The sequence below is a fragment of the Corythoichthys intestinalis genome, chromosome 7 (assembly GCF_030265065.1).
Source record: "Corythoichthys intestinalis isolate RoL2023-P3 chromosome 7, ASM3026506v1, whole genome shotgun sequence".
Lineage (NCBI taxonomy): Eukaryota > Metazoa > Chordata > Actinopteri > Syngnathiformes > Syngnathidae > Corythoichthys > Corythoichthys intestinalis.
Genome location: NC_080401.1, coordinates 36,572,349 through 36,586,285, shown reverse-complemented (window position 1 = coordinate 36,586,285; position 13,937 = coordinate 36,572,349). Strand labels below are relative to the sequence as shown.

At 42.4% G+C, this 13,937-nt stretch overlaps 1 protein-coding gene across 1 annotated transcript in view; it reads right to left on the bottom strand.

Annotated features, from left to right (window-relative positions):
* Positions 1 to 13,937, bottom strand: part of LOC130918675 (voltage-dependent R-type calcium channel subunit alpha-1E) — a 312,447-nt gene that overhangs the window by 51,709 nt on the left and 246,801 nt on the right. The window contains exons 32-38 of the mRNA XM_057840588.1: positions 10,158 to 10,359; positions 9,792 to 9,956; positions 6,918 to 7,028; positions 6,762 to 6,842; positions 2,579 to 2,764; positions 575 to 666; positions 10 to 184 (exon numbers count right to left, since the gene is read on the bottom strand). Coding sequence (XP_057696571.1) covers positions 10 to 184; positions 575 to 666; positions 2,579 to 2,764; positions 6,762 to 6,842; positions 6,918 to 7,028; positions 9,792 to 9,956; positions 10,158 to 10,359 — 1,012 coding nt within the window. The remainder of the gene's footprint in view (positions 1 to 9; positions 185 to 574; positions 667 to 2,578; positions 2,765 to 6,761; positions 6,843 to 6,917; positions 7,029 to 9,791; positions 9,957 to 10,157; positions 10,360 to 13,937) is intronic.

Genomic DNA, 13,937 nt, shown 5'->3' with positions numbered 1-13,937 from the left:
TTTTCTCACCAGGAAGGAGCTAAAGAAGATAAAGGACACAAAGTAGAAGTATGCAAAATCTGAGCCGCAGCCTCCCTCCTGTTTGGTGTTGAGTGCAAGTGATGGATTGGAAGGGTCCACCTCACATTGCTGCCCCCCCAGACATGACAACATGATCTCCTGCCATGACTCCCCCGTGGCACTCCTGCAAAAACAATATATTTTTCCCCATTACATTCAATCCATCCTTTTGTTCCCCCAGCATCACAACACTTAAGGAGTTAAGCGATCCACTGCAGCATTCGTCAGCTACTGACAACAAGTGGTCCTTTGGGTACATTTGGAAACATAGCCTTAGCATTGTAACCAGGCAACATCATCCTAACAACACTAAAGTGCCACAGTTGAGCAGGGAATGTGAACCAGTGGGTGAAACACAGTGTTAAATGTCACTGTGGACATCTTGGACTTCTTCCTAGATTGCTGGATTTCGATGAATGCTTACAATTGGAATTCAGCTCTTCACGATGCGACACAGAGAATGAAAATAAATATTCAGAATTCCAATATGGTTTTAAAACTTGAAGACATATACCTGAAGAGCAGCATTAGAGCACCAGAGAAGGTCTTGAAGTTGTTGTGCTGGTTAATCTCTGTCTCCTCGCTAATTTTAATGTTGCCAAAAACCTGATTCAGAGATTACAAGTGTTAACAAACTGCAAATGGCTCAAATCAATGTTAATTTAGGCTCACGGTGCTGCTTCATTTTTTGGGGGAAAAAAAATCAAACAAAAACAACATTTTGAATTAATACTTTCATTTTTTTAAAATGGTCATCACAGTACAGTGGGGAGAACAAGTATTTGATACACTGCCAATGGGAAAACCCATTGACAGTGTATCAAATACTTGTTCTCCCCACTGTATACGGTAATTCTAGAATTACAGGGCAGTTCACATTCTACTACTCATAATTTGAACAGTTCACATATGATCGAAACATGCTGTTTGAGTGATCTGAGTTATCCTAAGACCAAATCATTAAAGGGTATTAAAACACTAAGGTGCTGTGAGATATCATTAGAACCGTTATGTGGCAATTAATAAAGTTAACCAAAAAATAAATCGCGTTCATGAGCAATTATCGAAAATAGATCGAAAATTACGAACATTTCCGAAAGTATTCCGGAAACAGCCGAATGGGGCGGAGACGTCATAACAAGGAAACGAAAGGTCGAGGCAGGTGCAATCGTTGTTTATCGACGAGAGAGTTGTGTTCGTGTTTTATCAAAAAATTGCTAAAATGGTTCATACGTGTCATGCTATGCGGTCTACAAATAGCCGTTAACGCAATTTAGTACCCATGAGTTCCCGAACGTGAGAAAAAGAGCTGGACTACGCAGACAATGAGTAAAGTTCGTCCGTGCTAAGAGGGCTAATTTTGCAGACCCAGCCTCCGGCACGGTTTTGTGTGATGCGCATTTTACACCTGAAAGCTATTCGAACTATGGACAAATGAAATCAGGTTTTGCTAAGAAATTGCTGATGAAAGCAGCCACCATACACGCGCAGCCACCTAAATGTCCCGAGACATCAAGAAAGAGGACGACTGGCTCTGATGAGACCACCCCAGGCTAACCAAAGGAGCGGAGCAGCCAAGCTCGAAATGGCCAGAGTGAGTACTCTTTTATAATAAAAACATATCACGCATTGGATATAGGACTGGACACATGAATAAATTATCGCTCGTAAAATATATACAACAAATCCTCGAATCCCATTCATATTTGTGTCTGTTGGAAGAGTGAAAACCTATGATAGCACAATAAATGATAATTATTCTATACATTACATTATTATTTTGCGATCACGGTGTATCAGCTTCACAAAAAGAAATGCAAAACAAACCATTCGGTGTTTCCCACACGATGTTGCCGGTGTTTCATCAGTGTGATTCCTCCTCTCAATGATGCTTTCATTAGGCTGCATTGGCTTTCGTTTGGGCTCAAATTGATAACCCAACACACCAAAGAAAGGTTCATAACTCTCCTCGTCACCATTAGAAGAATGTTCGTTACGTCGGATTCGTCGCTGCAACTAGAAACAAAATTGTCCGCTATCATCGCCGCCATTCAGTACTAAGCACTGAGCCGGTTCTTTCCTTGTAGTGACGTCACGCACACAATATGCGTTGCGATGCGGTGTTGCGATGTGTGTAATTACACGAAGTGGCATGATATAAATCCAAAAGGCAAGCGTTTTATGGATAAATGATGGAATATTAGCATTTCCCCAGGTGTTGTCATACCCTTTAAAAATTGCAATAGTAATTAATATTTGTGAAATCTGTATTCCCCAACATGCCCACAATTGCTAGTTGAAAACTACTTTGTTACTACAACCATTTTCTAATGTAAGAGGAAAAATAATAACGCAAACAATCACATGATATGCTAGATATGACATTAGTTTTCCAAAACAAAGGGTCGAGCAAATTGATGTGTTTACTTCTATTTATCATATTTGCATAAAATACAACCCAAATGTTTTCCAATTCTAGAACGCAGTAAACAGTACAAGTAAGGTGTGTGCATATCACCTGCATGCCAATGATGGCGTAGATGAAGAAGAGCATGGCTATGAGCAGACAGACGTAAGGCAAAGCTTTAAAGGACTGAACAAACGTCCACAATAGTATCCGGATGGTGTAGCCCTGTCGCAGCAGCTTGATCAGACGAGCAGCTCTGAATAGCTTCAAGAAACTCATGTTGAACGTATTCACGAACTGAGGGAGGGAAGTGAAAGCAGACTGTCAAATTCAGGTGGCTGATCCATTGAAAGACATTCGTCCATTTCACCAAGTACAGAATAGTGAGGCAGATTTATTAACCGCCAGAATTTCTACAGTATAAATCCATCCCAAAGCGTTCCCAGGCCAGCCAAGAGACATAGTCTCTCTAGCGTGTCCTGGGACGTCCCTGGGGCCTCCTGTCCCTGAACACCTCTCCAGGGAGGCATCCAGGAGGCATCCAAACCAGATGCCCGAGCCACCTCAACTGGCTCCTCTCACGCAGAGGAGTAGCGGCTCCACACAGAGTCCCTCCCGGATGATTGAACTTCTAACCCTATCTCTAAGGGAGAGCCCAGACACCCTGTGGAGGAAACTCATTTTGGCCGCTTGTAACCGGGATCTTGTTCTTTCAGTCACAACCCACAGCTCATGACCATAGTTGAGGGTAGGAATGTAGATTAACTGGTAAATCGAGACCTTCACCTTTCCGCTCAGCTCCTTCTTCAACACCAGTGCAGAGTCCGCATCACTGCAGACGCTGCACCGATCTATCTGTCGATCTCCCACTCCCTCCTACTCATTAACAAGACCCCAATATCTCATCCCCAACACGGAGAGGGCATGCCACCCTTTTCCGACTGAGGACCGCGGTCTCGAACTTGGAGGTGCTGATCTTCATCCCAACCGCTTCACACTCGGCTTTGAATAACTCCAGTGAGAGTTGGAGGTCACGGCTTGATGAAGCCAACAGCACCATTCTCACTGCAAAAAGCACAGATGCAATGCTGAGACCACCAAACCAGACCCCCTCAACGCTTCAGTTGCGCCTAGAAATTGTGTCGATAAAAATTATTAACAGAATCACTGACAATGCGCAGCCACGGCAGAGTCCAACCCTCACTGGGAACGAATTCGACTTCCTGCCCACAATGTCGTACAGGGACCAAACAGCCCTTACCAAGGGGCTTGGTACCCCGTAGTCCAAGAGTACCCCCCACAGGACTCCCCGAGGCACACAGTCGAACGCCTTCTCCAAATCTACAAAACACATGTAGAGTGTTTGGGTGAACTCCCATGCACCCTTGAGGACCCTGCCGAGGCTATAGAGCTTGTCCACTGTTCCACGGCCGGGACGAAAACCACACAGCTCCTCCTGAATCCGAGATTACACTTCTCGACAGACCCCCCTCTCCAGCACCCGTGAACAGACTTTATCGGGGAGGCTGAGGAGTGTGATCCCTCTAATTGGAACACACCCTCCGATTCCCTCTTCTTAAAAAGGGAGACCACCACCCCATTCTGCCAATCCAGAGGAACTGTCCCCAATGTCCACGTGATGTTAGAGAGACGTGTCAGGCACGACAGCCCCACAACATCCAGAGCCTTTAGGAACTCTGGGCGAATCTCATCCACCCCCTGGGCCTTACCAGCGAGGACCTTCCCAACTACCTCATTGATTTCGACCCCAGAGAAAGGAGGGCGCAGCTTGGAGTCCCCAGACTATGCTTCCTCAAAGGAAGGCGTGTCGGTGGAATTGAGGAGGTCTTTGAAGTATTCTCCCCGCCGACTCATGACGTCCAGAGTCAAGGTCAGCAGTACCCCATCTCCACTATCCACAACGTTAATGGTGCAATGCTTTCCTGTCCTCAAACGTTGGATAGTGGACCAGAATTTCTGCCAAGCCGTCTGGAGGTCGTTGTCCGTGGCCTCGCCAAACTCCTCCCATGTCTGGGTTTTTGCTTCGGCGACCGCCAAAACTGAATTCCGCTTGTCCAGCCGGTACCTGTCAACTGTCTACGGAGTCCAACAGGTCAAAAAGGCCCGGTAGGCCTCCTTCTTCAGCTTGACAGCATCCCTTACCACTGGTGTCCACCAGCGGATTCGGGGATTATCGCCACGAGAGGCACCGACCACCTTACGGCCACAGCTCCGTTCGGCCACTTAAAAAATGGAGGTGTGTAACATGTCCCCCACCTCCTCCGGGACAAGGGAGAAGTTCTGCTGGAAGTTGGTGTTAAAACTCATTCTGACAGGGGATTCTGCCAGACGTTCCCAGCAGACCCTCACCATACATTTGTGTCTGCCAGGCCTGGCCAGCATTTTCCCCCGCCATCGGAGCCAATACACCACCAGGGGGTGATCAGTTGACAGCTTCGCCCCTCTCTTCATCCGAGTGTCCAAAACATGGTGTTTGTTATAGACAAACTGCGACGAGCACAGAAGTCCAATAACAGAACACCACTCAGGTTCTGATCGGGGGGGCTGTTCCTCCCAATCACGCCTCTCCAGGTCTCACTGTCATTGCCCACGTGAGCGTTGAAGTCCCCCAGAAGAACGAGGGAGTCCCCAGAGGGGGCGCTCTCCAGCACCTGACCCCTTTGGCCCCTCCCACAGGTGGTGAGCCCAAGGGAAGGGGAACCCATGTTGCCTTTTCGGGCTGTGCCCGGCCGGGCCTGTCTCCATGGGGCAAATGCTTGCCTTCGAGCCCCACCTCCAGGCCTGGCTCCAGAGGGGGGACCCCGGTAACCTGCGTCCATTTATTTTTATTTTTCTCATCATAAGGGGTCATATGTTTGAACATGGTGTTCGTTATGGACAAACCGTGACGAGCACAGAAGTCCAATAACAGAACACCGCTCGTGTTCTGATCAGGGCACCCGTTCCTCCCAGTCAAGCCCCTCCAGGTCTCACTGTCATTGCTCATGTGAGCGTTGAAATCCCCCAGCAGAACAAGAGAGTCCCAGAGGGAGGGACTTATACTATACTATACTCAACAACGAAAAAAACTGACTTATAGTCCAAAAAAAGTAAGTAATACAGTGGTACCTCTACATACGATCACTTCGACACACGATCTTTTCGACATCCGACGTAAAATTTGAGCCGCCATTTGTTTCTACATCCGACGAGTTGCTCGAAATACGACGACATGACAGCACTGCAAACGAACGCACGGTGGATTTTCTTGTGTGAGAAATCAACACAGTTTTCAAAAAAAGTTGATACAGTTGGAGAAACAAGGAAAAAAGTAATGCTTACCTTTGAAATGAAGATGCAAGTTATAGAAAAATATGAGCTTGGGGTGCGCGTCCCTGAACTGGCTCAACAATATAGCTCCATGGTCCTCTTCCGACCACCGTTCGCCACTATTTATAAGTTAAGGTGACAATTATTATTGTGGTAACATTGCCAAGGAAATCGCCAGCTTCGTCACGTTTTTATCATTTATTTAAGAACTTATCCAACACAAAACGCCCATTGTCTTAAGCAGTTGACTGCTCTCAAGAAAACGAAAGTATTATCTCTACCGCACCGACCTATCTCACTATGACGTCAGCTTCGCGGTGCGTTCAGGGACAGTAAAAAGTGTCCGCCATATTAGAATCCAATTCGTTACATTATTTACAGGAATAATTATTAATTATTCTTCTTATTATTATATTATTCTGACTTATTTATTTATAACTTATTTGTTTTTCTATGTTTAATTGCCATTTGTAACAGTGCCAGCAGTATTTATTAAGAATTTAGTGTATGTTTTTAGGCTTTGGAACGAATTAATGGAATTATAATGTATTCCTATGGGAAAATCCTGCTCGACATACGACCATTTCGACTTACAAACAAGGTCCTGGAACGAATTAAATTCGTATGTAGAGGTACCACTGTACTCTTAATTTTTCCTTGCCAAATGTATCAAATTTGATACACTTCTGATTTCATGATTTTGACACTAATTCAGAATTTTGAAATATCTTTCCTCAAAAAAAAATGCAAGTCAACTCATGCATCTGCAGGTTCCATGAGAAAAAAAAAACAGGATTTAGCAAGGGTTATAGATATTAAAGCGGTTATTACACATATTTTTTTTCTTTTTTTTACAAATTAAAAAAAAAGCTTTGATTAAGACATTATTTTTCAAATTTTGTGATTCTCTGACAACTGCTTCATATTGCAGGCATTAAAGGGTTAATCTGACTTTTCTATTCACCTGCAAGTCGACTACTATCTCGGTGATGCTCCCAAGTACGGTGATGAAGTCAAAAATATTCCACGTGTCTCGAAAATAATTCTGTCGAGACACCAGACAATCAGATTTATTTGCAGAAGACAAAGGAGCGTCATGCCTCAAGTTTTCGCTCCTCACCAAAAAGCCGAATGCCATTATCTTGAGGACGCACTCAATGGAGAAGAGAACGGTGAAAGCTGTGTTCAGATGCTTGAGGGCGGCTTCATAGGCCGGCGGGGCCGAATAATACTGAAAGCACATACGGGCAATAGGATTACAAACACAAGCAAAAGCAGATTCTATAGACAGGGACAGGTTGAAAGAAACATCCCCAGAGCCAGGAATAGCAGCCAAATCTTCCCTCATCTGTCAGACTATAAAAAGGAGTTATTCCTCCGGGGATGGCGGCTACCGTTAATGAGGTCATGCTAAATAGCAGCCCCTGGACATTAGGGATCAATATTTAATATGGGCTGAGTCACTCCCCTCGACTTGTCTGAATATTTGAGAAAATAAATACCAGCAAGAGAGCCGTTTTGGACATAAAGGCCAAAATTAACCTTGTGGATGACGTATGGGTCATTTGACATTCCACCCTTGAAATTTGAAATAAGTCACATAAACAAATAGTAAATTACGCAGTTTCTGAGCAAAATCACTTGTCTTTAGAGCATATCGGGGGGAACAATGATTGAAAATATTTTTTAACACACCAAATATGTGTGGAGTACCTTATGTAATACCATTTTTCTCTTGTCCCACCCCTCAATGACCAAATTAAATCTTAAATAAAGCAGTTAAGATCAAATTTAAATTGAATGTTTTGAGAATTATTAGTTTGAATGCCGTCTCTTGTAAGCATGGAAACGTTTGGTTTAATAAACACAATATTTTGAAACATTGTTTTATTATTCATTGGAATTGTGTCCCACAGCATGCCATCAACCTTTTCAGTGAGTCACATGATACTCTAGACTTGACACCAGACACTTTTCCAAAATAATTAGTTTAGCGTGACCAAACGTCCTCTTTTGCCCCGACATGTCCACTTTTCACATCCTGTCCGGAGCGTTCGGCGGGGTTTTATAAATTCATGAAAATGTCCGTTTTTTATCATTTTTCACGGAACCAATTAGCCTGTGTTGAAATTGACTGAAACTTTGCACAGAATACTACGGTACTGCGCTGCCTGTAATGTGTTCCTGGAGAGCCTGCAATTCTCATTCACAAACAAAACTTCGTCACGACAGGAGCTCACATGCTATCGGTATGTAGACCTGCTAAACTTACTTTTCGGCAACTGTTTACTTCTGTCGGAGCTTTGTCCTGGTGTGATCTGTAAAATCCCGTTTGGTGTCGCATCATTGCGCTGCCTATGATTGTAAACTTTTATAGCAGTGTTTGATTTGGCCTCGACTACCGTTGTCGCGTATCGGGTAGCTGTAAGTGAGCTAAGTCGCGCTAGGCATTATAGGAAATGTAGTTTTAAACTGCTGCGTTTGGAAAGATGCTGGTTGAATCGTTTGTCAGTTTATTTCGGTTATTGTTTGTGTGCAAACTAGAACATTGAATGAGAATAACAATTGAGTGGGAATAACAATTCGTCAACGACAATTGTCGTGATAGTAATTTACGAAAGTTTTTTAGTTGGCACTTAGCCTATTGTGTGTTTGTGTGTGTATTAACTGATCAACATTTTCATGGGTCGGCATTAGATTTATTTATTTTTAATCATTATTTAATTCCTTTTTTGGTGTGATTTTACTGCCCGATTATTTTTTTTTAGGAGTAATAAAGCCTGTTATGTAACCTCTGAGAATTTGAATTTGTGTCTTTGGTCATATACTGTATGGCTAAATTTCTTTTTAATAAAACTGAATTTTGCTATCCAGACGGAAGAGGCACACTTTAAATATATAAAAGTGATATAAGCATCTTTGAGTGAACTTGAAGAATCTCGAGGCTGGGACGAGTGTCTTCTTTTTTTGGAAATCAAAATACGGTCACCCTATATTCATTGAACAAATATTTGCTTCTATTTCTCATAATTATATAGAACTGTTAACTTTTACTGAATGAAGTTTTTCTTGACTTTATAAGATAAGTTTGTCCTCATGGTCAGAAGTAACAGCTAGCTAAACAGCTAGCTTCTACTACTCTAAAAAAGCTAACATTAGTACGGATTTGTAACCCTGTTATCTGCAATACTGTTACTGTGATTATGCCAAATATTGTAAATATCAAATATATCACGTTATAAAAAAAATATTTACCATGGATATGTAAAATGAGCTAATTAAGTCTTTGATAGCACTGATCTAGTACAAGCGAATTGCTTTCTGGATAAAAGTAGTCAGACTTTTATCCAGAAAGCTAAATTTAACTAAATTTGGATCACTAAAAAAACAAAAATGTAAAACGTGTCAATTGGCTATAGTTTTTGGGATACAGTATCTGGCCAAAATGTTAAAATCCAAGCAATTTAGTTCATGAGTATTGATTGAAATGGAAATGGTTGTTTCTAGGTAAACATATCTACCTAAGAAATGTCTACCATTTCAGAATAGAACCGTTTTGGCAAGAGCTTTGTCATAAAATATTGCTTTCAATATATTCCAAAAATCATTGTGTTATAGGGCATTAATGTAGACACATTACATCAAGCCGTGGCACAAACTGATATATCCATCTCATGTCAAATTTAACAACTTTCAAGATTGATATTGATTCCTCACACCAATGTATCTCTAATAACTAACGTTAAATATCTTGAATACTTTAGAAAACCATCAATAAAATATTTTATTTTCCAATCCATGTTACCACAGCAAGTACGATTTAGCAATTTTTATCTCTGAAGCAGATATTTCCAAAATTTTGTAGACTAGTAGAGTTTATTACATATTATTGAGGTATATTGAGCAGAAAACAGAAGAAAATATTGGAAACCAAACGTCCTTCAATTGCAGGATGACCCATATACACTAGCAGGGTAGTAGTACAATCGCTCACCTTCATCATCAGTACGATTGTGTTGAGCGCAATCATGGCCAGGACGGTGTATTCAAAAGAGGGAGAGACCACAAAATGCCACACACGGTACTGGAAGGTGTGGCGGTTCTGTGGCATGTAACGGGTCAGCGGCTTGGCACTGATTGCAAAGTCAATGCACGCCCTCTAAAGTGAGTGCAAAGAAAACAAAGACATTTTAAAAAATCGACACATCCCCCTCTGCATTTTCCATTTTACAGAATTCCGTGCTGTCAAAATTGCTGTCACACCTTGTTATTGTCTCCCACGGAGCCAAATTTCTTGTTTTCTTACACCCTGAGATGGGTTTAGCAAAAAAATAAATAAAAAAGGTCTGCCATCTCTCACCTCGTTCTTCTCCAGGCTGCACTCTTCCATCATCTTGTCTCCCTGCTCCTGGAAGGTGATAATTATGAGGGCCACGAAGATGTTGACGAAGAAAAATGGAAAGACTACAAAGTAAATGACGTAAAAGATGGACATCTCCATCCTGTTGCCATGGCGTGGACCTCTATCCTCCTCGGTCACGTCCACCGAGTGCTGCAGGACCCTGCAGGAACATTTTTTTTTAAAGACAACTTTTGCTTCATTTCAATGGACAATTTGCTCCTTGGCCACCTGGGAGCAGTATAATACACATAACACGTCTCAGTAAGCCCCAGTAATAGTTGTAATTCTTCACAGAGGATAAAGAAAACAGGTAGTTGCGACGTACCCGACTTACTTGATTGACTTTTGTTTTGTGATGCATGCTTTTATCTGGGCGCAGGAAGCATAGAGCAGGTAGTATTAATGGCACGCGAGTAAGAATGCATGTACACACATAGAAGAGCGCATGGGCACGCGCACACACGAGGAAGAGCGCATTTGTTACCACAAAGAAGTCATGCAGCCAAGTGAGAGAGGTGAAAGCCTACGCGCACATTTGTTGCTTGTCCATCCACAGAGGCAACAATTGTGGTCGAATACTGATTGTTTTTGGTGATGTGCAGACGCTGACTGTTAGATGCTAATTATTTGTGTGAATTGTTATTGTTGTATCAGCAGCTAGTTAGAAACATAATTTTGAATTGCTGTTATTAAAGATGAAACTGATTCAATTTGATTTTTATTTCAGTTACATTCTACAAGTGTTGATGTCATGAGCAGCTGAATAAAGTCAGCAAACCACACGGACGTCAGAGCTTAGTTCGCTGTCTAGCTAGGACTTAGCGCCAACATCTTGGCAAGGACAGTACAATAACATATAACAGGGGTCCCCAACCTTTTTGGCACCATGGACCGGTGTTCTGACAAATTTTGCAACCCATCAAAAATTGCAACGATGCGGTTCTGCGTATGCGCGCAACGTTAAACATAGCCGAAAAATGCGCAACTGCAGCGATTCCAAAGTAAACACTACAAACTTTCTTGAAAGAAAGGAATATTAACCTACGTTTGATCATGAAAGGACTTGTAGAAAAGGTGTCCTCAGATACATCCTGCCATGTAAGCTGCACACAACAACTGCACACCGCTCACACCATTAACGACTTCGCCTTGTCGTTAAACATGAATTAAGAAGCCCGCTTCACAAAGATACGATGTTGGAAATCGTAGCAAGGTTTTCAATGCTCTTGTAGCGATGTCAGGATATTCCAGAATGACTTTAATCCACAACCTCGGTAGAGTTGTTGTCTCACATGTACGTTTAATAAGATCGCCGTCATTTGCAATCTCTACAAGTTGATCTTCCTTTTGCACAGACATGCTCGAATCACTCGGTTTATTCACAAACGGGTCACGAATCCACTCCTTCGCAGCTCGTGGGTCTTCGAGGTTGTAGCTCATTAGGTGCCCTTTTCGCCGTAAAAATATCTCCAAAGACTTCTGTTTTCCAGTCACCTTCGCTCGTGTGGGGGCTAATTATTTCCGGGAACAAATGTGCTGCGCCCGCGGCCTAGCAATACGTTATTATCAAGGACAAGCGCACATAGATATATTATATACACAAACAAGATGTACTACTAGCAGTCCAATCAACGGATTTCCATGACAACATTCTAATCTATCCCGTAGTATTATATCTAGAGTAGACAGGGATATTGGTGTGTTAAGCAGAGGCACAGGGTTAATTCAGCCAGCATGCGGTCGTTATTAAATTGTTATTTTTATGCGGCCCGGTAGCAAATGCGTCAGGAACCTGTACCGGTCCACGGCCCGGCAGATGGGGACCCAAGACATATAATACATGTATTTGGATAGTTATTGAGATTTAGAGGGTATTTAGGTGTACTTAAAGGGTTAATTACGACTCGCGTGGAAATTCGGGTCACGTCGCCAGCGTAGGAACGGAACTAGAGATGGGAATTGATAGGATTTTTAGTATTCCGATTCCATTATCGATATTGCTTAACGATTCGATTCTTTATCGATTCTCTTATCGATTCTAATTTGGGGAAAAAGAAGAACAAACGTTTTGATTGGCATCGAGTTTGTTTAATCAGAAGTCACAACCTTACAAACTCACAACGAGATCAAAAGAGGACCAAAGCCTCAATGTTAACTGTGGCAATAAGTGGCAAATACACAAGAATGCGTAACATTTTACTGAAACATTTATCTAATAGAAATAAAAAATACTGGTATATATTGGCAGATAGGTTGTTGTTCTGCCTTTGGCAATATGTGTTAAAGCAGGGGTCCCCAAACTTTTCCCTTCTCTGATGAGGGGCCGGGGTCAGTTTGTAACAGAAAAAGTGTGACGATTGCAGAAGTGCATAAATGTAAAAAATTATTGTTTTTCAGAAAGCCACAATCAAATAACCCTTTCTGGATTCTTTATAATAATAATAATTAATAATAAAAACACTATTAATTAAATAGATAATAACCAAATAACCCTCTCTGAATTCTTCAAGGAAAAGGCCAGGAAATAAATAACACGACTGAGAAAAAAAAAAAAATTCAAAATGGCCGGACCAAATGTGGAGGCGGGCCGTATTTGGGCCGCGGGCCGCAGTTTGGGGACTGCTGGGTTAACGTGTATTATTTTACCATTACATTGAATTGCATGCCTTTTAGTTTTTGTGGTGCTTACACGCTCAAGTGGGGGCGCCCTTGCGCTTCCTCACGCGAAGAAGAACGCGCTCACGTGAAGAAGAGCGCGCTTACACCCAAAGAAGAAATGCCGCATCCAAGTGAGTGAGCGAGTTAGTGAGAGAGGGAAACACTTCTACGAGCCTACGTTCTTTGTTAATGTTAATATCTACAGAGGCAACGCCTGTATGTATCATCTTTTGTGTTGTTGTGTTTCCACTCGCGATCGGACACTTAAATCCAGTTGTGTAGTGGTTTGAACGATGTGCTAATGCTAGCGAACGAATGCTAACCATTTGTTATTACTGTTATTAGCAGCTAATCATCGCTGATTTACGTTGATGCAAACCTGTTTGTTATTGGGGACGAAATTGATTTGTTTCATTTCTATTCTTAGTTTCACTCTTCAAGTGATGGTTGAATAAAGTCAGCAAATTATACCAACGTCTTCTGCATCGTCATTTGGGAGTTTAGCTAGCTGTATAGCCAGGACTGAGCCTTAGCCTCTCTGTGAGGACAGCGCAGTCGTATTCCCTCCCGATGCAGTTATCTCCACCTTGCAATGACTGCAAGTCGCTTTGTTGTAATTTTTCCTCGTGAAGTGAAGACACACTTTCGAGCGTTTGAACCTACGTGATGTCATTGTTATGTTTATGGCTGCAATGCTCGTGCTTACCCGTCGTAACCTTTCATTTTCACACTCTTTCCTGGTGAAGTGCAGTCAAACTTTGGAGCGAGTGGTTCTTGGCGCCATGCTAGTTTGATGCGTCTGGACAACAACGCACGTCACGACGCAATACGCGTGTTTAGGAATCGTTAAAGGGATCGTTAAGGCTTTTTCATTGTGATGTCGAGGCCTCAAAACACTCGGAACCGGTTCCGAATTGGAATCGGATTTCAATTCCCATCCCTAAACGGAACTCATTCGTAATCCGGGGACTATCTGTATTTGATTATGAATATTCCTGTTGATTGTCAACATCAGGGGTGTCAAAGTCATTTTAGTGGCTTGAAACATTGTGTTATGGTTACGATCTGAAGGCCATTATG